The 23301-nt window shown below is 40.4% G+C and overlaps 1 protein-coding gene and 1 long non-coding RNA gene across 3 annotated transcripts; both read right to left on the bottom strand.

The window, feature by feature from the left end:
• Positions 1 to 3465: 3465 nt before the first annotated feature.
• On the bottom strand, positions 3466 to 22781 carry PXMP4 (peroxisomal membrane protein 4). Of its 2 annotated transcripts, none has more exons than XM_020998680.2 (4): positions 22408 to 22781; positions 11182 to 11244; positions 10723 to 10921; positions 3466 to 10113 (listed from the first exon to the last, which is right to left on the bottom strand). In XM_020998680.2, the coding sequence occupies exons 1-4, from the start codon at positions 22518 to 22520 to the stop codon at positions 9850 to 9852; spliced, it is 639 nt and encodes a 212-aa protein (XP_020854339.1). In that variant the 5' UTR covers positions 22521 to 22781; the 3' UTR covers positions 3466 to 9849. The 2 variants fall into 2 exon arrangements, with proteins under 2 accessions (XP_020854339.1, XP_020854340.1); XM_020998681.2 differs by lacking the exon at positions 22408 to 22781 and adding an exon at positions 21773 to 22290.
• LOC144455933 (uncharacterized) lies at positions 17267 to 21303 on the bottom strand. The gene is made up of 2 exons (XR_013484811.1): positions 17693 to 21303; positions 17267 to 17581 (listed from the first exon to the last, which is right to left on the bottom strand). It is a non-coding gene; the product is annotated as an uncharacterized LOC144455933 (long non-coding RNA).
• Positions 22782 to 23301: the final 520 nt, after the last annotated feature.

The raw sequence follows: 23301 nt of genomic DNA, 5'->3' as shown, positions 1-23301 counted from the left end.
TGCAGAATGAAGTAAGCAAGGATGAGAAAACAATATACACAATGACTAAATGACTACAATAATGCAAACAGAAAGAACCACTACAATGCAATCAAAAGTGAATGTTGCAGAATTACAAAGAACAAGCATGGCTCCAAAGAAGAGGTAGGAGAAGACACCCCAGTCCTACCCCTCTGCAAAAGTAGGAGGTCCTATACAATACGTTTGCCTTCAGGCTTTTTCAATGTCTTGATCAGTGTTGCTGAATTTTTGTCTTTTTTTTATTAAAAACATTATTTATTATGTGGGATGGCTCTCTGGGAGGGGAATACGGGTACTAGGGGAAATTTTGGTGATGTAAAAAAACAAAAACAATCAATAAAAATTCATTTGAAAAAGAAAAGGTGAGATAGCTCTCAAGAAGCCCACATTCTAATTGTAGGAGACAACTCCACCAGCAGGGTGAAAAGACTGGAAAAAGTGGAGTTGTTGATGGCACTGCCTGGAGGTTCCCAGGGTGGAGAGTCAGGGGAGATGGTAAAACACAGAGGATTGTAATACATACAGGTAAGACAGATGGAGGGGCTTGGTGGTCCTTCAATTACTGGAGATGGTAATTGATGACTCCCAGCTCATTGAAGTGGGATGAGTCACCATGTCTTTCTTCTCAATCTGCTATCCTGGACGGGGACAGGGCAACGAGGGAGTTTGAAGGAAGAGGAAATGAAGTAAGGGTGAATGGAGGTAGATCTCACCTGAAGCTAAGGGAGAACTTTTCTAACAAGCAGAGATGTCCAGTAGTGAAATGGATTATCTCATGAAGTAGGAAGTTCCCTGCTATTGGAGGTATAGCAGAGGGTAGGTAACTACTTGTCAGAGTAGTTATGATTGTAGAGAAGATTCATCTATGTGGTAAATGGCTGGACTAGATGAGTCTTTAGGTCCCTTCCAAGCCTGGGATGAATATGTGTGTTAGACTTCAGAGAAAAGAAAGGAAAGGGGCAGGTAGGTGGCACAGTGAATAGAGCACTGGCCATGGAGTCAGGAGGACCTGAGTTCAAATCCAATCTCAGACTAGCTGTATGACTCTGGGCAAGTCACTTAACCCTGTTGCTTAGCCAAAAAAAAGAGAGGAAAGGAAAGTCTGGCTTAGTCAGGAAAGCTTCTCTAAGGAAGCAGAATTTGAGCTAGGTATTGAAGGATAAATAGCATTTGGTTAGGCAGTAGGGAGGTTATGAACAAAGGGAGAAAAGTGAGAGCATAGCAGGGGACAAATTTTTTTTAAAGGAGGCTACCTTATGGAAGTTTAGCTTGGGAACCAAAGAGAAATAAGGTGGGAAGTGGAGAAAAAGGGCCAGAATGTTGAAGTCCTTAAACGTCAGGTAAGGCCATTTGGTCCTGATGCTGTCAAGAAGTGATTCTCAAATTGTGATCCAGAGACCCTTGGGAGTCCTTCAGACCTTTCAGGGGGTCCACAAAGTGAAAACTTATAATAATACTAAGGTGTTTTCATTTCTAGTATGTTAAATATTGGCAGATAGAAATTTAATGATAATATTAAAGTGTTTTCATTTCTAACATGTCCAATATTGGCAGATACAAATTTAATAATACTAAGGTGTTTTCATTTCTGATACATTAAGTATCTATAGATACAAACCACATAAACGAAGTTCTTGGGGGGGATCCTCAATAATTAAGAGTGTAAAGGGGACCAGACACCAGATCTTTGATGACTGTTGCTGCACAGCAGAAGGAGCCACTGGAGTCTGGACTTGGGCTGCCTGATCCCAGGCCACCAAAAGCATTTGTGGCCTTGCTGTTCTTCCTGGCTCCCTTTCCAGACACTCCTGGGCTACTTCTGTCCACTCCAGAGGACCAGATGAATAGCGGATCTAGCCTTGCTAGGGGCTACTCCCTCAACTTGGGCTAAAGATCCCTCAAACTCTTAACCTGCCATATTTCCAGGTGTTACCCTGTTAAGAGATTATACTCCAATCTGAAGTATCACAAGCCTGTGTTAGTATTCATGGAATATAATGTTGTTCAGAGAGGCTCTTGGTTACTCTGCTATTTCAACAGAAGGACCGTGATGTGTCTTGGTGGTTGTAAAAGCTTTTGGAAAGCTTATCTTGTGATGGCTTCTCTTAAATTTGGCCACTGTGCCCTCTGCTCCACATGATCATCTCTTGTCCTTCTCCCAGCATAGGGGTGCAGGTGATATGAACTCTCAACCTTTTCCTCACCCAAAGAAAATAAGCCCCAGTCACAGCCTTTTGCAGCTATTGTCTCACTTTGGGCTCAGATACCCACACCATAGACATTCCCACATCAGAATGTACTTGTAGAAAGTTTCAAGTAGCTGTGCCTCTTCCCCAAATCACCTTGTATCTGTGGATATGTTGTCTGCCCTGGTGGAATGCAGATAAATATTTACTTGCTATGTGCCAGGCACTGTGCCAAGCACAGAGGACAAATAAAAGCAAGACAATCCCTTGTATTCTAATGAGAGAAGACAACACCAAATCGAGCTGGAGGAGGCAGAGACAATATCCAAGGTTTCTGCTGGGGGCAGATGACCAGAATGTCAGTTTCTTGAGGGTAGGAATTGTCTTGTTTTTATATTTATATCCCATAAACCTAGCATAAAGCCTGGCACAAAGTAGGTGCTAGATAAATGCTTGATTGAATGTTTCCCAATCTGTAAAATGGACTTGACACCTGGCAACTTTCCTCAAGGGGTTGGGATGGGGTGGGAGAACTCATTCAAAGACTGAGTACCTGGTCTGTATAGAGTACTGGGGATAGGAACTAAATAAGATATGAAGTTGAATAAAGTACAGTCTCGGCCAACAAGATTCCTATGAGGTAATGAATATCTGAGTCATTATATAACGATCATGGATTTTTAGACAATAAAGAGAAAAGAGTTGGAGAAGCATCCTTGGTCCTGAGTGAGGATGACCAGAACCCAGACTGGGGGAGGGGAGGAACTGGAAGAAAGCAAGACAAAAGCAGAAAGAGGGGGAGGAGGAGGCAACAGGCACGCGCACGCGCACACACACACACACACACAGTGCCCAGATTAGTACAGTATGGACAGCTGCCTCAAACAGCAGCTGGAGCAGCCAGGAAAGGTCCCTTTTTAACACTGTAGGCAGGATGTCCCTCACCGCCTGTTAGCAGATTTCCTTCACCCTCCACCCTCTGGACACCAATCTTTAGCCCAGGGAAATCCCCTTTTAGTGCAGAAGAGAAAAAGCAAGGCCCTTGTCTTCCTATATTTTGTAACTAAGACAGTGGACAAAGAATAACGATGTAGACCCTTTGGGAAGGATCTTGTGAAGACATCAAGATCCACCAACTGCAGGTGGTCCAACGCAGGGCTGATTCCATGCACACCTTTTCTGTGTAGCTGTACTTTATGCCAACTCCCCCCAGGAACCCTGCTATGTACTCCCAAGGAAGGTGACTACCAACACAATGTAAAATCATTAAATCATTAAACATTTATTTCCCCCTCCCAAAGATTATACATTTCTGTTTTTCAAATTTTTTTAAAAATAACATTCACAAGTGAAAAAGAAATAGTTCAACATTTTTAGAAAAGTCTATGTTTGCTATCCATTATATACAACATTAAAGGCACCTCCTCCAGTTAAGACAGTATGGTTACATCCTCATTGAGATCCCATACCAGTTCTGGTCTGTGCATCCCAAATTAGGCCTCTCAAAAGTCAGAACGATTCTCTTGATCAAAGGCTCAAGAGGTAACTGTTTGTCACCTGGGGAGGCATTCCATTCTCTCTCTCTCTCTCAGTTCTCTTACTGTTTATTCTACTTAGGGGATTGTCATAGAAAACTAGAGAAAGAAGGGACATCAAAGGTTATCTGGGTGGCCTGGTGGATACAGCACTGGGCCTAGGGTCAGGAGGACCCCTGAGTTCAAATTTGACCTCAGACACTTGCTAGCTGTGTGACCCTGTGTAAGTCACTTAACCCTGTTGGCCTCAGTTCCTCATCTTTAAAATGAACTGGAGAAGGAAATGGCAGAGCACATGGGTATCTTTGCCAAGAAAACCCCATATGAGGTCACCAGAGGTGAGTATGGCTGAACAACAACAAAGGCCATCTAATCCTAGCTGGAAGCAGAGATTCCCTCTGTGACAGCTGAGACAAGTGGTCATATCCAGCCTCTGCTTGAAGACCCCTAGTGATCAGGAACTCCCTCCCTTGTGAAGCAGTCTTTCTACTTTTATACAGATTTAATTGCTAACAAGTTTTCCCTAATATGGAGGCAAAATTTGCCTCTTTAACCTTTCCCATTTCTTCTGGTTCTGCCTTGTGGCAAAAGAAACTGAATCCCTCTTCTACTCAGGTGAGGAGAGTCTCCTCCTCCCTCCTCCTCCAAGTCTCTTCTTTAGGCTAAATATTCATCCCTATATAGAATGGCTTCAGATTTCCTCATCACCATGGTCACCCTCCTCTGTAGGGCAGTGAATAAAATCCCCCAAAGGGAGTGCAGGACTCTTTGAGTTTTTCTTCTAAACAGTCAAGTATATGTGGAATGTGGGAAAGAGCCCTGGCCTAGGAGACCAGAGACTTGTATTATAATCCTAACTATGCCATGGGATTGTTGTGTGATGTTGGGCAAGCAAGTCACTTAACCTCTCTAGCCTTGTCTTTTGACAATGGAAAATAATGGTGTTGAACTAGATCTCCCTGGGGTACAGTGGAAAGTATGCTGCATTTGGAGTCAGGAGAGACGTGGGTTCGAACCCTAACCAGCTCAGTGACTACAGACAAGTCTCTTCACCTTTTCTAGGCCTCTTTGGCAAAATGAGGATAAGAGTGCTTATAGCGCCAACCTCACAGGATTACGGCTCAAATGGGATAGGGAAAGCAGAGAGGAACTTTGTGAACATTTAAAGAGCTAAAGAAATGACAGCTATTAGTTTGAAGATAGCTTTCCTAAGAGAGGCAACTTCCTTATTCTTCATTACCGAGAACATTATGATGATGAAAAATGCTTTGCTAGGACAGGAAGAAGAATATGCACATCAAGGAGCAAATCTGCATTACTCAACAGCTAGATTTCTTCCCTGCAGCACAGGGAGGAAACCACCCACTGTGCAGTGAGAAGCAACCTTCCAAAGCAGGAGGAAAAAAAGCTGCATCAAGGAAGAAACAGCCTAGCTAAGAAACTGTATAAACAATGTGCTTAAAGGCTCACCTTGATTTTTTTTTTCTTCAGAAAGAAGAAAAATGTTTCTATTGGAGTCCAAGCAAGTAAATTTTTTGTGGGGGAAAAAAAATACACGCTGTCTCCCCATTTCAATTTTATTATTGGGGTTTGGGAGAGAAGAGGTAGAAGGGGAGGAGTTCCCAAAGGAAGAAGAAATAAGCTTTCCATAAATGACAAACAGGACACGAAGGTGTAGAAAACCCCACAGATAGGGCAGTGAGCTCTAACAGGCCGATTATTTCTAGGCCACTTCTTCATTACACACAGCCATTGTTCAGCCCTCTCCCGGGCCTGTAGGATTTGCTGAGTGCCCTAAACTAGCCCCAGAAGCTGGTCTGGTGGAAGGATGAGAACATGTTCCCATGACTCCCCTGGGAGCACATAACAATGATCTACCCACAGACAGCTGGGAAACTCGGAGCCTTTAAAGAGCCTGACTAATGGCTGGCCCTGGCCTGATGAGCAGAGCTTGCTGGGGGAGTCTGTGGGGCTCAGAAGAGGAACGACTGTTAAACAAGGCCAGGAGGCATGCATGCAGACGCTCCTGGGGAGAAACAAGGCCAGAGCCTGTTCCCTGGAGCTGGGGCAGAAGGGAGGGTCAGGAAGGTTGGGAAGGAAACAAGCCAGTCCCTGCTGATACAGGCCAGGCCTCTTCTCATAGTAAGCACCAGCAACAAGTGCCAGGAGGGAGCCTAGATTAGAGCTGGAAGAGGCCTGAACATTATTTAGCCCAACCCCTTCATTTTACAAACAAGGAAACTAAGGCCCAGAGGGGGGAAGTGACTTGCCCAAGGTCACCCAAGTAGTCATTAAGCTCCAGGATTAGATCTAGCTCCTCTGACTCCAAATCCAGTCCTCTTTCCCTTTCTACCATGATGCCTGGGGGCTAGAGCAGGTGACCCACACTCCTCACAGTTTGGCCAGCCAGGATGGCTTCACTTTTACCACTACTTCAACCACTTCTGAGAACGCCCTCCTGTGGCACCTAGATGGTTTGCAAACACCCCACAGGAGGACTATGTGATCCTATTTTCTGAACCCACACTTTGGATACATGTTTTGAACAAGGCCTTTGTTAGAAGCCTTGTTAAAGTCCACTTTCTTTTCACTGAAATTAGGACTGTACCATAAAATGGCCCTCACAGATCCCCTATCTCCTTTTCATTCAGACCTCATTCCTACACTCACTGGTTACCTATTACTTAATCCACCTGGGCAGGAAGAGCAACCATCCCCACCACTGCTCCTACCCTGATCAAAATATTTTCATTTCTCAAAACTAGGCTCTGTCACATGTAAGGCTACACATGCTTAACAAGCATGATGACTATGGAGAAATGAAAAGTGCATGAGGGAAGCATCTTGCAAATCTTCATACACTATATCAATGTGATTTCGTTATTATTATTGCCCATTTGGACAGAAAAACAGACAATTTTTCTGCCTAATTGGTCTAGAGAGACACTTTCTACATGGTGACTCTTTAAATAACCCACAGAACCTTCAGGAAAAAAAGTAATAATTTTCAAAGGAGTCTAAAATGTCTGAGCATCTCTCCTAATTCTTTGCCATAGCTGATTTCCAGTTTTGGACACTGCTGGCTGGGGGATCCCATTTGGAGAAATGGAGAAGACACAGATTTCTTTTTAAGAAAGTGCATTCTAATGCTAGTTAACTTTGCTGCTGTTAATTAAAATAATCATATTGCCTATGGACACGACAACATCCTGCTTTCCCACACACTCCACCGGAGGATGCTTTTAATAGTGCTAAGAACATCCATCCTATAGGAGATAATCTTTACACAACTGACTTAAGAAAAAGTCATATTTGTTGTCATGTTAAAGAAATCTATTTTATCCCATTCTACGTGGAGAAGTGGATTAGACACTTCTGTTCTGCAGTGAGGATTTCATTTAAATCAAAATGCCTCTCTGTGAAGCATAAAGTATCCTTTGCTATAAAACAAGAATTAAAGTAAGTTCATAGATTTAAAGCTGGAAAAGACTTCAAAGTTCATCTAGTTCAACTCTCCTTTTTCAGCTGAAGAAATGGAGGTCAAAAGGAATTTTTATTTTTTACAAAAACTAAGTAAAATTTGCCAAAGAGAACAAAATACATGAAAAACTATGAGCCGATGGTGATTTTCAGATTAGTCATTGGATGATTTTACATTCTAGGAAGGAGTCAACCTAAATCCTGGTTCTTTCTAGACTTCAAAACATCCATGAGAGATGGGGGAGAGGGGCAGAGAAAAAACATCAAAATTGCAACATTTATACATAGCAGAAGAGCCTTCCCAATGAAAGCCCATTTGGGAATACTTCCCCAATGGGGAGTCATCTATTTCAAACCAATCTCAAATTGAAGAGATTCCCATTGGAGAAGCCCCAAATAGACTTTTCTTTCACCCAAAAGGGCATCAACCGTGACTGATTTTTCTTTTAACTCTTTTAAGTACCCAACAGTCAATTATGTAGGATCTCTGAGCATCATCTGATTAGAGAGACAGGCACCACAGATGGTACAGTGCCTGGCACAAAGTCAGTTTTAAATTTGTATCTGCAAATTTGATGATTAACAACAATAAAAACTAGAACCATTAAAATAATGATGGGAGGCAGCATGGCATGATAGAAAGCTGGTTTTGGAGTCAGGAAAACCTACCTGACAAAAACTGTTTATAGGACCACTTAATTTCTCAGTACCCTGAAATTACAGATCACAAATTAGTTCCCGATCTGCATGGGTGGAAGGAGTTTCCACAACAGGAGTTCCTACACTGATAAACTACAGGTCCCAACAAAAATAACAACAATAACAATGACTCTTTACATTAAAATAACATTACAACTGACAGAGTATTTCCACATACATTGTCTCAGGTGAGCTCAACAACAGCCCTGGAAGAACACATTAATCCCATTTGCCAAATGAGGGAAGAGAAATTAAGAAAAAGGAAGTGACTTCTCAAAGTCACAGGACTAGGAACAGGTCTAAAAACTCAACTCAAGTCTAGTGGAGGCCCTTCATGACCCTTCCCAAGGCCCAAAAAGTCAGACCCAAAGTAACAGAAGCTTAAAGGAAAAAAGGGGGCTAGGGGGAAGATAAAAGGTAAGTCTGGGTAAAAATGTTGCAGTTTAAAAGTCATTTAATGGAAAGAGTCTTATGAAAGCTGTCTAAAAAAGCCTAGAAACAAGAGAAAATTCTCTTTAGCATTCTAGTCTGAGGCTGGAAAGGATGTAAGCCCCGACAGGACTCAGTACAACCACAGACTACTGCTGCAGAAGAGGTCTAATCCAGGAAAACTGGCCTCCTAGTAAGAGGGAAGGTGATGGATACTGTAATTGACCTGCGCTATTAGAATCAGGAATCATGAATGCAGTAGGGCACACAGTCTCTATGGCCCGCACGGCGAAAACTGGCAGGAGGTAAGACTTGGATGGCTGAATATGTGCTTCATTCTGTTCTCTTCTTGATGTTGCCCTTTGGTTTCTCATTAATGTGTTGATGTTTTGTTTGTTTTGTTTTTCCTAATCCTGACTTGCCACTACCTGGAGAAGGCAAAATTATGACCAGGTCCCCATCAGCTCCTCACGTGCACAAATGGCCCCAGTCTAGCACTCTCTGATTTGTTTGTAGGTACATCTGTTTTATTCTTTGTGCAAAGCAAACCAGGTTTGCGAAAATAATTATACACATAGATTCTTATTTCAAAGTCTAAGTTTAAACTCCTTTTGGTTCCCTAAAAGATGATTCCCCCCCATTCAAGGACAGAGTCAGATGGAAAACCTGACTCTCATAAACCTGTAAACATACTTCATAGGAGTGGAGGGAGGAAAGATAGGATGAAAGAAATTCTAACTCAATTTTTACTGACTGGCCTCTAAAAAAATAACATCACTAACAAACACATGGGTTTTCACAGTCTGAGTCAAAAGAAACACACAATCACTCCTAAAGAAACCAGTGAGTGACTTACTTAGAGAAGTACTACTTTCTTCTAAAACAGGAAAAAACTGCACAGGGGAGTTGTTTGGAAAATCATGTTGGAGGCTAGACCACTTCTCAGGGAGGCTGTGGAAGGAATTCCGATGGGAGATTGGACTAGATGATTTCTAAGGCCCCTTCCAAATCTGTGCTTTTACAGTAAAATCATTTGAAGTAATGGAAAGAAGTGTCCTCCATACATAATTACCTTTGAATAGAGTTGTGACTTTTTTTTTTAATGAAAAAGATTTGTATTCCACTGGTGGTCTAAATAGCTCCCTGTCATTACATAGTAAGTACCTTAATTTTCTAAAAAAACAGTTTTTAACTTCGTAAAATGGTTCAGGACCCCTGTTACCAATGAAATTAAACATGAATGAACCCTAGAGAATGAAATAAATCATCTCTAGTCTCCACAGGACATTTCTGTTGACCAAAAAAAAACCTAATAGAAAAAATGGCAATAGGTTGCATAGTATTTGTTTAAAAAAATTATCAAGAAATTAATTCAGAGGATGGTAAAAGCCGATCTGAAAGCCTTTAGGTTTACGATAGAACAACAACAAAAAAGTCATCTACTTTCACCCTGGCCATGCCAGAGCATACCACTATCCAAGTTTCCTGAAGCCTATGGATTATTTCCCAGAGCTGCTTTTATTACAAATAAGGAAATCAGAAATGTCATGCCACACATTGCTGTCATCATAAAGGTATGTCATGGAGGACTGCAGAGATGGCTGAAGGGTGTGTCTGTGGTACTGAAAGAGCCAGAGGACGAGTCCCCAGACGATAGCAGAAAACAAAGGAAAGGGATCCTGTTTTGGCTCTGGGATGAAGCCTTTCTCAACTGCTAGCCGGGCCAGTCCAAAAAGGGTTCGAGACAGCAGGTACATGTTAATCTGCAAAAAAGAGAACCTGAACAGGAAACTGAATGATGCCCTAGGGTGTGTCAGCCCCCAAAATGCCCACCCTGCTTCACTGTCCCTTCAATTCCAAGACTCCCTGTCAAACAGACATGAACCAAGAAGGCAAAAAGTCTGGCAGACAGGGAGAAGTACCATGTAGTGGCACCACAGCATTTCAAAGGAAGAGCCATGAGACTAGGGATGAGTCACCATTTTACTCCGTCACTTAATCATGTACTTCTCTCTGACTGCAGAGTTGGCCAGGAAAATCCTGTCTTGGGTGAGGTTATAATGAGCGATTAGAACAGCATCCGGGCCAAGAGAGTCTGGCAGGAGAGGAATGCAGGTGCAGGCAAATTTCACCCAAATGGGGAAAAGAGTCTAATTTTAGGCCTTCATGGCAGCTCAAGCTAATGACTAATCATGGTGTGATGATGAATGACCTGCACAGACATGGGGCAGGTGGGGAAGGAGAGGAGGGTTCCCATGGAACAAGCTAACCTTTAAGATCATAACCAGGAAGTCAAACAACAAATCTGGAAGAGATAGGTTAGGTGATGGTAAACAGCTACCTGGAAAAAGAAGAGGGGGGGTTTCATTTACCTGACTGTTGATGTTATTATTTTCTCCAAAAACCAACCAGCCACCGATACAGGCTGCCAGGAAGGAATGAAACTGGAAGGTCTGTCCCTGGACCCGGGACTGCAAGGCACACAAGCCCTTGTAGGTAAAAACAAAGTAAGCCAGGTTTCGGGAATGCGTGTAGGTGGCCTGAACAATTGCCTTGAGCTTCTCCTTTAGGCTAAGGGAACAAAGCAATACAAACGCACACACATACACACAAAGAGAATTAGGAAGACCATGATCAGAATGAAACTATGAAGACAAGAGAATGTTTTCCTTTGGAATGCAATGGAAGCTATGCATGCGAGGATCAGGGGATTGGTTAGTTTCCAAAATATAATAAAGTATTTTCCCAAGGACAAGATCACACTATGTTTAAGATTCAAGAATGCTGCTGGAGATAAGCCATGCAGAAATACAAAATCAGAGAGTTCATACCTTCCACTTCTGAAGAGAAATGTCATGACCAGAGCATGGGGTGCACGGATTTTAGCTCCATAGCTGGGAAAGAAACATATTAAGAAATAATTTTCATAAGATATTGCACTCTTTGGATAAATACAAGAAAGGTCTTTAACACTAATAAATGATCTAGCTTGCCCTCAGCTCTCAGGCAAACAAGACTATTCAACTCCATCAACACATCTTTATTTACATGTTTACAGATTATAATACATAGACTATTAGAGATGGAAGGGACCTCAGGGGTCCAACACCCTCATTAAAAAAGAACTTGAGACTTCTGGGGGGGTGGGGAGCCAAGATAGTGAGTAGAGAAGCATTCAAGTGAGCTTCCCAACGTTCTCCTCCAAACAGCTTTAAAATAACACCTCAAATTGAATTCTGAAGTGGCAGAGCCAACAAAAGGTCACAGTGAGACATCCTTCCAGCCCAAGACAACACAGGAAGTTGGAATGAGAGACCTGTGACGTGGGGGAGGAGGTTGGCCCACAGCCCACATGGATGAAACACCAGTGGTGAGACTAAGGTGATGATGGCATGAGCAGGAGCAGCTTCAGGAGCTCTTAAGCCAGAGACAATAAGGGGACCTGGCAACTGGTCAGAAAAAAATTGCAAGGTACCCCTGCACTAGATCTGGACACAGGACCAGATGCTGTTTGGCAACTCTATTGCCTATACCCACTTCTGGGTCATAGTTCAAAAGCAGAAAGGGTCACTTTCAGTTAAGAGGGAGTGGGAAACCTGAGGGGCAACTGTTTGGCAATTCCATTATCCATATGCACTTCTAGGTCATAGTTCAAGGGTGGAGAGAGGCACTTTTGGTCAAGAGGGAGTGGAAGCCCTAGGGAGCAATATTACTTCCAGCCCCAAGGGATCAAGGACCCTAAGGAACAGTATCCTTACTGGTCCCAATGTAGGAGGAGCTCTGAGAAACAATACTGATTGCAATGCCAAGGGATCAAGGGCCCTTTTTGGGTAAGGACCAGAGTACAGACCAAGAGAACAGTGACTATTGATCTCTCCCCAGATCACACCACCCTGGAAGTACTGAAAACTTCCAAACTCCCAAAACTGGATCTGAAAACAGTGCGGAAAAAGCCTAAAGCTTGAGATAGAGTCCTTCCCACCCCCACAGTGGGAACAGAGCTCAACATTAGCATAAAGTTCTAAATCAAGAATTAGGTTGGAAAAATGAGCAAACAACAAAAAAAGAATCTGACCATAAAAAGTTACTATGGTGACAGGGAAGATCAAGATATAAACTCAGAAGAAGACAATGAAATTAAAGTTGCTATGAGCAAAACCTCAAAAAAAAAAAAAGGAAATTGGACACAAGCCCAACAAGAATCACTTGAAGAGCTAAAAAGTGATTTTCAAAGTCAAATAACAGTGGTAGAGAAAAAATTAGGCAGAGAAATAAAAGCGAAGGAAGAAAATTATGAAAAGACAATTAACAAGCCTGGTAAAAGAGGCACAAAAAAATACCAAAAATAACACTTTAAAAAACAGAACTGGCCAAATGGAAGAAGAGGTATAAAAATTTACTGATGAAAATAACTCCTTAAACAGAAGAATTGGCCAAATGGGAAAAGAGGCATAAGAACTCATTGAAGAATTTAACTTCTTAAAAATTAGAAATGGGTAAGTTGAAGCTAAAATAACTCCATGAGACAACAAAAACAATAAAACAAAGTCAAAAGAATGAAAAAAATAGAAGAAAATGTGAAATATCTCATCTGGAAAATAAATCAAGGAGAGATAACTTAAAGAATTATTAGATTATTTAAAAGCCACAATCATAGAAAGATCCTAGACATCATATTTCAAGAAATTATCAAGGAAAACTGCTCCAATATCCTAGAACCAGAAGGTAAAATAGAATTTGAAAGATTCTACTGATCACCACGTAAAAGAGATGCCAAAATGAAAACTCCCAGGAATATTATAGCAAAATTCCAGAGCTGCCAGGTCTTCAAGCAGAAAATTCAAACAATTCAAATATTGTAGAGCCATAGTCAGAATCACACAAGATTTAGCATCTACCATGTTAAAGGAGTGGAGAGCTTGGAATATGATATTCCAAAAGGCAAAAGAGCAGGGATTACAACCAAGAATCAACTATCTAGAAAAATAGTATAATCCTTCAAGGGAAAAAAATATATACCTTTAATGAAATAGAAGCTATCAAGCATTCCTGATGAAAAGATCAGAGCTGAATAGAAAATCTGACTTTCAAATATGATACTCAAGAGAAGCATAAAAAAGTAAACATAAAAGAGAAATCATATGGGACTCAATAAATTAACTGCTTGACTTTCTATATGGGTAGATCATAGATGTATCTTCTAAAATTATTAGGGCAGTTAGAAGGATTCTACATAGAAAGTGTGTATGGGAGTGAGTTGATACACTGGGATGATGTAAAAAAAATAAAGGGGTAAAAAAGAGGGATACTTTGGGAGAAGGGAGAGGAAGAATGGGGAAAATTATCTCACATAAAAGAGGTGTGCAAAGAAGAGCTTTCACAGTGGAGGGGGAAATTATGTGTCGGGGGGAGAGGCAATGCTTGAACCTCACACATCTAAGTTGGTTCAAAAAGGGGGAAAAATATATGTATGTGTATGTGTGTGTGTGCGCATGTGTGTATATGTGCACATGTGTGCAATAAAGAGGGGTAGGGGTGGGAGGAGAGATCAGATACAAGAATGCAGTGGTCAGATGCAAAACAGACTTGAGAAGAGGGACAGGATAAAAAGAGACAAAAGGATAAAAAGAAGAAATAGGATGGAGGGAACTGCACAGTTAGTAATCATAACTGTGAATGTGAATGAGATGAACTCACTCATAAAACAGAAGTAGATAGCTGAATTGATTAGAAACCAGAATCCAACAATATGTTGTTTAAAAGAAACATCCTTGAAACAGAGAGACACACACACATAGAATAAAAATAGGAAGCTGGAGCAGAGTTTATTATGCTTCAGCTGAGGTACAAAAAGCAAGAGTAGCAATCATGACCTCAGAAAAAAAAAAGGCAAAAAGAGACCTAATTAAAAGAGATAAGCAGGGAAACTACATTTTGCTAAAAGGTAAAAAAGACAATGAAGTAATATCAATACTAAACATATTTGCTCCAAATGGCACAGCATCCAAACTCTTATAGCAAATGTTAAATGAGTTATGGGAGGAAATAGACAGTAAAACTATACTAGTGGGAGACCTCAACTTTCCCCTCTCAGAACTAGATAAATCTAATGATAAAATAAATAAGGAGTCAGGAGGACCTGAGTTCAAATCTGGCCTCAGACACTTGACACTTAATAGTTCTGTGATCCTGGGAAAGTCAGTTAACTCCAATGGCCTCACCAAAAGAAAAAAAAAGCCAAAAAATATAATAAAATAGAGAAAGAGCAGTTTAATGAATTAAGCATGCCACTAAAAAAAAAAACTAGAAAAAGAACAAATTAAAAATCCCCAATTAAACGCCAAAATGGAAATCCTGAAAAATCAAAGGAGAGATTAATAAAAATAAAAGTAAACAAAACCATTAAACTAATAAATGAAACTAGGAGTAGGTTTTATGAGAAAAAACCCAATAAAATAGATAAACCATTGGTTATTTTGATTTAAAAAAAAAGGAAAACCAAATTACTGGTATCAAAAATGAAATGGGTGAATGCACCAATGAAAATGAAATTAAAATAATTACTAGGAGTTATTTTGTTCAATTATATACCAGTAAAGCTAATTAAGTAAAATGGACAAATATTTACAAAAATATAAACTGCCCATATTAACAGAAGAAGAAATAGAATACTTAGATAATCCTATCTTAGAAAAAGAAATTGAATATGCCATCAATGAAATCTGTAAGAAAAAAATCCCTAGGACCAGATGGATTTACAAGTAAAGTCTACCAAACATTTAAGGAACAATTAATTCCAATACTAAATAAACTATTTTAATAAACTGGTAAAGGAGTCCTACAAATTCCTTTTATGACACAAGTATGGTTTTGATACCTAAACCAGGGAGAGCAAAAACAGAAAAAGAAAACTATAGACCAGAGCAAGTCACTTAACCCTGACTGCCAAAAGGAAGCATTATCTGTAATAAGGACAAACTTGAAGACTTTCCAATAAGATCAGGAGTGAAGCGAGGACTTCCATTATCATCACTATCATTCAATACTATCTAGAAAGGCTAGCTATAGCAAGATAAGAAAGAGAAATGGAAGGAATAAAAATAGGCAATAAGAAAACAAAACTATCACTCATTAAAGATGATGTGATGTTATACTTAGAGAACCCTAGAAAATCAACAAGTTGAAACAATCAACAATTTCAGGAACAGTGCAGGATATAAAATAAACCCACAGAAATCATCAACATTTCTCAATACTACCAACAAAGTCCAGCGGCAAGAGATATAGTAATTCCATTTAAAGTAACTGAAAACAATATAAAATACTTGGAAGTCTACCTGTGAAGACAAACCCACAGATTATATGAACACAATTACAAAACATGTTTCACACAAATAAAGACTCATGGGACAGCCAAGCTAATATAATAAAAATGACAATTCTACCTAAATTAATTTACTTATTCAGTGCCATACCAATCAAACTCACAAAAATTATTTTATAGAGCTAGAAAAACAGTAACAAAATTCATCTGGAAAAACAAAAAGTCAAGAATATCAAGGGAATCAATGGGAAAAAAAATGCGAAAGAAGGTGGTCTAGCTGTACCAGATTTCAAACTGCATTACAAAACAGTAATCAACAAAACTCTAAAAATTAGAGGGGTGGATCAGTGGAACAGATTAGTGTAATACACAGTGTTATGACTAGTCACCTAATGTTTGATAAACCCAAAGATCCAACCTTTTGGGGTAAGAACTCAAGATCTGACAAAAATTTTTGGAAAAGCTGGAACGTGGTTTGGCAGAAACTAGGTATAGACCAATATCTCACACTGTATACTAAGATAAAGTCAAAATGGATACATGATTTACACATAAAGGGTGTTATCATAAGCAAATTAGGGGAGCATGGAAAAATGTACCTGCTATATCCATGGGTAAAGGAAGGGTTTATGACCAAAGAAGAGATAGAAAACATTAAGGAAGTAAAATAGATAATTTTGATTATGTGAAATTAAAAAGCTTTTGTGCAAACAAAACTAATGTAGTCAAAATTAGAAGGAAAACAGGAAACTGGGGGGAAATTATACAGTGTTTCTCTAATAAAGGACTTATTTCTGGGATATACAGGGAACTGAGCCAATTTTATAAAAATAAGAGCCATTCCCCAGTTGATAAGTGGTCAAAGGATATGAACAGGCAGTTTTTAGAAGAAGAAATCAAAGCTGGTAATAGTCATGTGAAAAAATGCTCTAAATCACTACTGATTAGAGAAATGAAAATTATAACAACTCTGAGATACCATCTCATACCTATCAGATCGGCAAACATGCCAGAAATGGAAAAATGACAAATGCTGGACGGGGTATAGGAAAACTGGGACACTAATGTTGGTGGAGTTGTGAACTGATCCAACCATTCTGGAGAACAATTTGGAACTATCCTGAAAGGGCTACAAAACTATGCATACCCTTTGACCTAGAAATGCCACTACGAGGTCTGTATCCTAAAGAGAACAAAGAAAAGAGGGGAAAGAACTTATTTGTATAAAAATATTTATAGCAGCTTTTTTTGTAGTGACAAAGAATTGGAAATTGAAGGGATGCCAATCAACTGGGTAATTGCTGAACAAGTTGTGGTATATGACTGTGATAGAATACTGTTGTACTCTAACAAATGACAAATAGGATAGTTTAAAAAAAAACCCAAAAAACTGGTGAAGACATATGAACTCATACAAACTGAAGTGAGCAGAACCAGAACACTATGCACAGTAACAGCAATATTGTTCACTGAAAAACTATGAATGACTTTGCTACTCTGATCAAGACAATGATCCAAGACAATTCCAAAGGACCCATAATGAAAATACCTCTCTGGAGAGAATTGATGAACCCTAAAAGCACATTGAAGCATAGTTTTTAAACTTTCTTTATTGTTCTTGTTTCTGTGTGTCTTTTCTTTTACAACATTACTAATATGGAAATGTTTTGTATGATTTCACATGTACAACTGATATCATAGTTTGCCTTCTCAAAAATGGGGAAAGAGTGGGAATGAGTATTTAAAACTCAAAATTTGAAAAAAAAAGATTGTTAAAAAATTTTACACGTAATTGGGAAATCTTAACAAAATAATTTTTTTTAAAAGAGGAAATTGGAGCAGCTAGGTGGCACAGTGGAGAGAGCACCTGCCCTGAAGTCAAGAAGACCTGAGTTCAAATCCAGTCTCTGAAAAAGAAAAAGGAAATTGAAACTTAAAAAGGTTGAGGTACTTGTTCATAATCAACTAACAATGAATATGTGAATTGACTGTGAAAAGAAGTGAGGGCATTACAAGACCTTAGCTTTAAAAGGCCAAGGTCTCCCACTGCATCCTGGACCATCTCCAGTCATCCTGATCTATGTCTTGCCACTGGACCCATATGGCCCCAGGAAGAGAAAGTGAGGCTGGTGACTTTGCACAGCTCTCCTTCACTTAAATCCAATTCACTTCCAAGTCATGGCATCACCTTCCTGATGTCATGATCCTCTTCTAGAAAGAAGGACAAACAACAACAAAAAGAAGATATTTTTGCCTACAAAAGTATTTACAGTATCTAGAGAAATATTCAGGCATAAACTTGAAGGGGTCAGCTAGCTATGACTCTTCCCCGACTTCCCTCCCTTCTCTAGTCTACCTCCATCCTCCACAGGACTATATGAGGGCACTTTCAGTTTTTATTCTGAACCCAAATAAAGAATTCCTAATAAGGGGACAACTTCCCATCATCCTTTCAGTCCTTCTCCTTCTGCTTTGTCTGCTGAGCTTGGTAGATTTTGTTTTAAATTACCATTAGATACTCTTTAATGCTGGCTGAGAAAACTAAGATGACAAAGAGGAATCCGGATGAACTTGAAGAGCCACTATACAACAGGAAAGTAGACACTGTAGATAGCAAAGAAGGAGCAGGTCACATTACCGCCATCCATGCCGTTATCTAGTGTCTGGGAGAAGAACCCTACCCTTTCCAATCTCAGAAGTTAGGGATCTCCCCCTAAATGGCCAGGCTTTCATTAACAACTCACCACAGATCTACCATCCAGAATTCAGCTAGAGTCTTTTGAAATATATTGTTGTCATTGTTGTTTTATCTATATCATCCTTTAAGACAATGCTTCTGGTAACCTGGGATTTGGTGAAAGTCTTCTTCACTCTTTACATCCTCTTCACGATTTGAGAAAATACCTTTTGTATCCCTGTTAATCTGAATACTCAAACTTATATGATATTGGAATATATGCATGTAGAACAGAGATTTGGTATCAATCTCAAACACTAAACCATACGTATGGATCCCTGTGGGTGGCACACTGACTTAGTTTTAAAATATTATCCATGTTTTATTGTATTTTAATTTATTTTGTTAAATATTTCCCAATTACATTTTAATCTGATTCCTACACACTCAGGATTGTTGCAAGTGCCTCAGATGTATTTGACACCTCTGATGTAGAATACAAGTTCCCTGAAGGCAAGGACTATTTCATTTTTGTCTATCCCTCCAAAACCTAGCATAGTACCTGCCACAAAGTAAGCAGTCACTTGTAGAATGGAACTGAATTGAATTTCAACAATGTTATAATTACTTACCATCTACAAAGTTGTCCTCAAATTTGTTTAATGGCAGAGTTGTGCATTTCACCTATGGTATCATTATAATTACAATTATTATTGCTCTGCAAAGGCCCTATAGTTCTTTCAAACAGGTTTAGAAACAATGTTTTGAGGAATTAAAAAACAAACAATCTCATGCAAATCAGCAAAGAAGGTTCTTCCACACGTATTACGCGTGCTCACCTATGGTCAGTGGGTCAATCGTACCATATCACTGGTTGATTAGTTAAGCCAGTCATACACTATTCAGAGGTGCCCAGTTGGCACTAGGCCTGCGTTAATTTCCATCAACTTCCAAAACAAACATTTCATAAAATCATAGAATCTTGAAGTTAGAAGGAGCTTTGAAAGTCACCTAACTTAACGTCTACTTGAAACATGAATCCCTTCTACAACATTCTCCAACAAGGAGCCACCCAGCCTCCAGCCGAAAATCTCCAGCAATGAAATCAATTTTGCTACTTCTACTGAGGTGACCATCCTTCCAGGCAACTGGGATTTCCAACTTCGGTCATCCTCAACTTTTCCCTCTCTCTCACCACCCACATGCAATCAGCAGACAAGTCTTTTTGATTTTACTTCCACAGCATGCCTCACACATTGTGCGCTTCCCTCCTTTCAAATGGCTACTACACTAGTCCACTTCCTCATCTCTCCCCATCTAAAACGCTACAATAGCCTTTTTCACTGGCTTCTAGTTTCTCCCTTCTCTAATTCATCTTTCCACACAGCTACCAAATTAACAATCCTAAAACACGGGTCTGACTGTCACAACACTGCCCAAAAATCTTCTATGGCTCCCTACTGCTTCTAGAATAAAATGAATTCTTATTCTATCACTTGAAGGCTCCATAACATGGTTTCACCTATCTTTCCCAATTTATTTCAGGTTATTTTTCCTAATGCATGCTTATATTCCAGGAAAACGGACTTCCTTCAAGCCTCACCATAACTGCTACCTCTTATTAAACAAAGCCTTTCACAATTCCCTTCAGCTGTTAGTATTTTCTCTTTCCTCTAAACCAAGGGGCTCTTAACCTGGAGCCGGCAAACTTGTTTTTTGAAAAAAAATTTGCTAACTACATTGCAATATAATTGACTTCTATTGTAATCTTGTGTATTTTATTTTAGGATTTAAAAATAATATTCTGAGAAGGGGTCCACAAGCTTCAGACTGTCAAAGGAATGTGCTAGTAAACGTTTCTCTGAACATGCATTAACATACTTTTAAGTTTAAACTGCATCATTAATATTTTCCCTATCACTTTTTAAAGTCTAAACAACCAACAAAACAATAAATCAAGCCTTGATTTGTAGCAAGTTGTAAATACTCACACTAAAAAGAAAATTTAACAACCAGCTCTCCAGGGCTAGTACAAGTCAGCTGTAGCATACTGCTGAGTCCATAACACAAAAAAAGTGAAGAATCTCACGCTCCAAATTATCTTTAACTTACATCTGTTCATGTTGTATCCTTCCAATAGAATGTAATCTCCTTGAGGGAAGGAACTATTTCTTTTTTTTTTGTCTTTGTAACTCTAGCAAAATGACATGTACATAATAGGTAGAAAATGAATATTTGTTGAATTAGGCTGTGAGTTCACTACCCACAAGGCATTCAATTTTATTTCGAGCCAACTCTAATTGTGAGAAACGTCTTGTGCTGGGATGAAATCTGCTTTCCCATGCCTGTCTTGGGGTATCAAGCAGAGCAAGAGGAATCATTCTACCACATAAGCCTTTCAAATATTTGAAGATAATAATCTTGCTGCTCCTAAGTTATATCTTTTCCAGACTAAGTATTCTGTTGACCTATCCCCACAATAGTATGATACGCATCCAAATATCATACAGTTCCTTCCATCAATCCGCATACAACCTGTAACCTCGAGAACTAAACAAAATGTGCCACACATGGTCTGGCCAGGGCAGATGACAGTGGGACTACCGTTCCCTTGATTCTGATTATTAATGACATCTAACAATAAATTGGTTTTTGGGGCGAATCACACTTTTGATTTACACTGAACCTGCATTCAACTGTAACTCCCAATCTGTTTCAAGCCTATATCACCAAAAAACACATCCTGAGCACAGTTCAGTACATGAACAGCCTCCAACTAGCACACTTCCAAAAATAAGCACAAAACTCACTCAAATTGCATTGTTAAGTGCCCTGTTTCTTCTCAACTCCCACCCAACCAATTCATTGCTCTTATTCCAGGTTGTGGAGGCCCTGCGATGTGGTTTCCCACATCACAGGCAGAAACCTGTCGCATTGTGCTATATGAATACATATTACCTAAGAACACAACATGGTTGGGAGAGGATTTGTGACCATTCTTGCCTCTTTCCATTGTACTCTGAACTTTTTGGACACTATGTTCAGGTCTTGGCACCACATTCTAGGAGGGACATCAACAAACCGGCTTGTGTACAAAAAGAGGGTAAAGATCATTCCAGGCTAGGGAGGCATTTTGAATTTAGGAAGTTAGACAGAAAGTATGCTTAAGTAGAAAAACCACTGAATTCGGAGTCAAAAGACGTGGGTTTAAATTCCAGCTGTACCAGTTACTGTGTGACTTTAGACAAGTCACCTGACTTCCTCAGTTTGCTCATCTATGAAATAAAGAGTGTTGGACTAAATGATCTGTATTCCATTCACTTCTAAATCCATGATCTATGTGTGATCTCTAAGACTTTCCAGAATCAGGGCAGAAAGAACACGAAGAAGAAGAGGCTAATCTTCTAGCGTGGTGAAGTACCTCAGGATCATCTGAAGGCACTGGTGATATTTAGCCTAGAGGAGAGAAGACTCCGAGGGGAGATGGGGCATGAAGAGCTGTCAGGAGGAAGGGGACTTCGGTTTGTTCTCTTTGGCTCCAAAGACTAAAACAGGGAGTGGGAGTGGGAGGTCTGAGGAGAAAGAAGCTACAAAGAGGCAGATCTCCTAAAGGAGTAGAGGAATCCAGAAATTAAATGCGCTGCTTCTGGAGGTAGTGGATTCTTTTTTCACTAGAAATCTTCAAGAAAAGGCTTGATGACCACTTGTTGAATACGTCCTAAAGAAAATTCCATTCTCATCCAGGTGTGGATCGGACCAGATGGTGTCGGAGGCCCCTTATCTCTCAGACATTTTGTGCAGAGTCGTCCCTCGCTGCTGGGGCGGATGTGAGCGCAGCACCACAGGCCATTTCACAAATGCCCGGAGCTCAAGGCTCTCCCTCTCCCCCCGCCCCGACCGTGACCCTGCGCACGACCGTGACCCTGAGGGCTCTAGCCCTGGGTCCCCAGGACCCCGCTTTCTCGGCACTCAGTGACACGCCCCTGCTCCCCCTGCCCCGGCCTCAGTGCTCCAGGTCCGACCCCCGACCCTCAGAGACCCGGAGCCCCGGCTCACACGGCTCCGTTGCGGAAGCCCTTGAGCACGGCCAGCGCGGCGTGGTAGCGCCGCTTGCGCAGCAGCGTATTGACGGCGTAGAGCAACATCCCGAGCTTCGGCTGGAGGCCCATGGCCGCGGAAGGGAGCGGGGACACGGAGACCGAGAGCGTGAGCACGTACCACCCGGCCGAAGCGGCCAGAACAACTCCACACCGGGCTCAGGGTGGCTGAGCCGTCCTTCACGAGAGATTGACCAATCAGAATCACGAAGCTGCTCCAAAGGCATGGGAACCCCGGGTTTCCTTGGAGTTATTGGCTCAATGGACCAAGAAATAACAACCATAACCAATCACAAGATGGGCTCCTCCCCGTCTGGCTTAGCGTAAGAGATAGGAGCCAGAATTCGCCTTCTCAGAGCCTGGTGTGCTTTACTGAGTGTCCTCAGTAAAGGGCGGGGGTTTGGAAGGATGTGACGAAGAGCTTAGAGAAACTGACACAAATTTGTAAACAGTAACATCACTGGTTTAGAACTCAAAAGTCATGGAGAATACCAGACTTCTCCTTGTACAGATGAGGAAACTGAGACCTAGAGATGTAATAAAGTAATAAGTAGCAGAACCAGCATTTTAACTGAGGTGCTATGATCTTAGATTCATCAAGCCTCCTGCTGCTTCTTAAGATTCATTCCCCAAACATATAAATGGATGTGAAAAGGATACCAAAGAATAAGAACAGGCCATTATCAAAAAAGGAAACACAAATTGTTAACAACCACCAAAATATTATTTCAGGCTTTCTGGCCATCAGAGAAAAATGCAAAAACAAAACAAAATAAAAAACCCCAGCAAATTCTGGCATGCCACCTTAAATTAGATTGAATGACAAAGATAGTTAAAACAGATAAAAATTCAG

This window comes from Phascolarctos cinereus, unplaced genomic scaffold, assembly GCF_003287225.1.
Source record: "Phascolarctos cinereus isolate Bilbo 61053 unplaced genomic scaffold, phaCin_HiC Scaffold_2;HRSCAF=192, whole genome shotgun sequence".
NCBI lineage: Eukaryota > Metazoa > Chordata > Mammalia > Diprotodontia > Phascolarctidae > Phascolarctos > Phascolarctos cinereus.
Note: the sequence above shows the minus strand (reverse complement) of the source record. Positions and strands in the feature narration are given on the sequence as shown.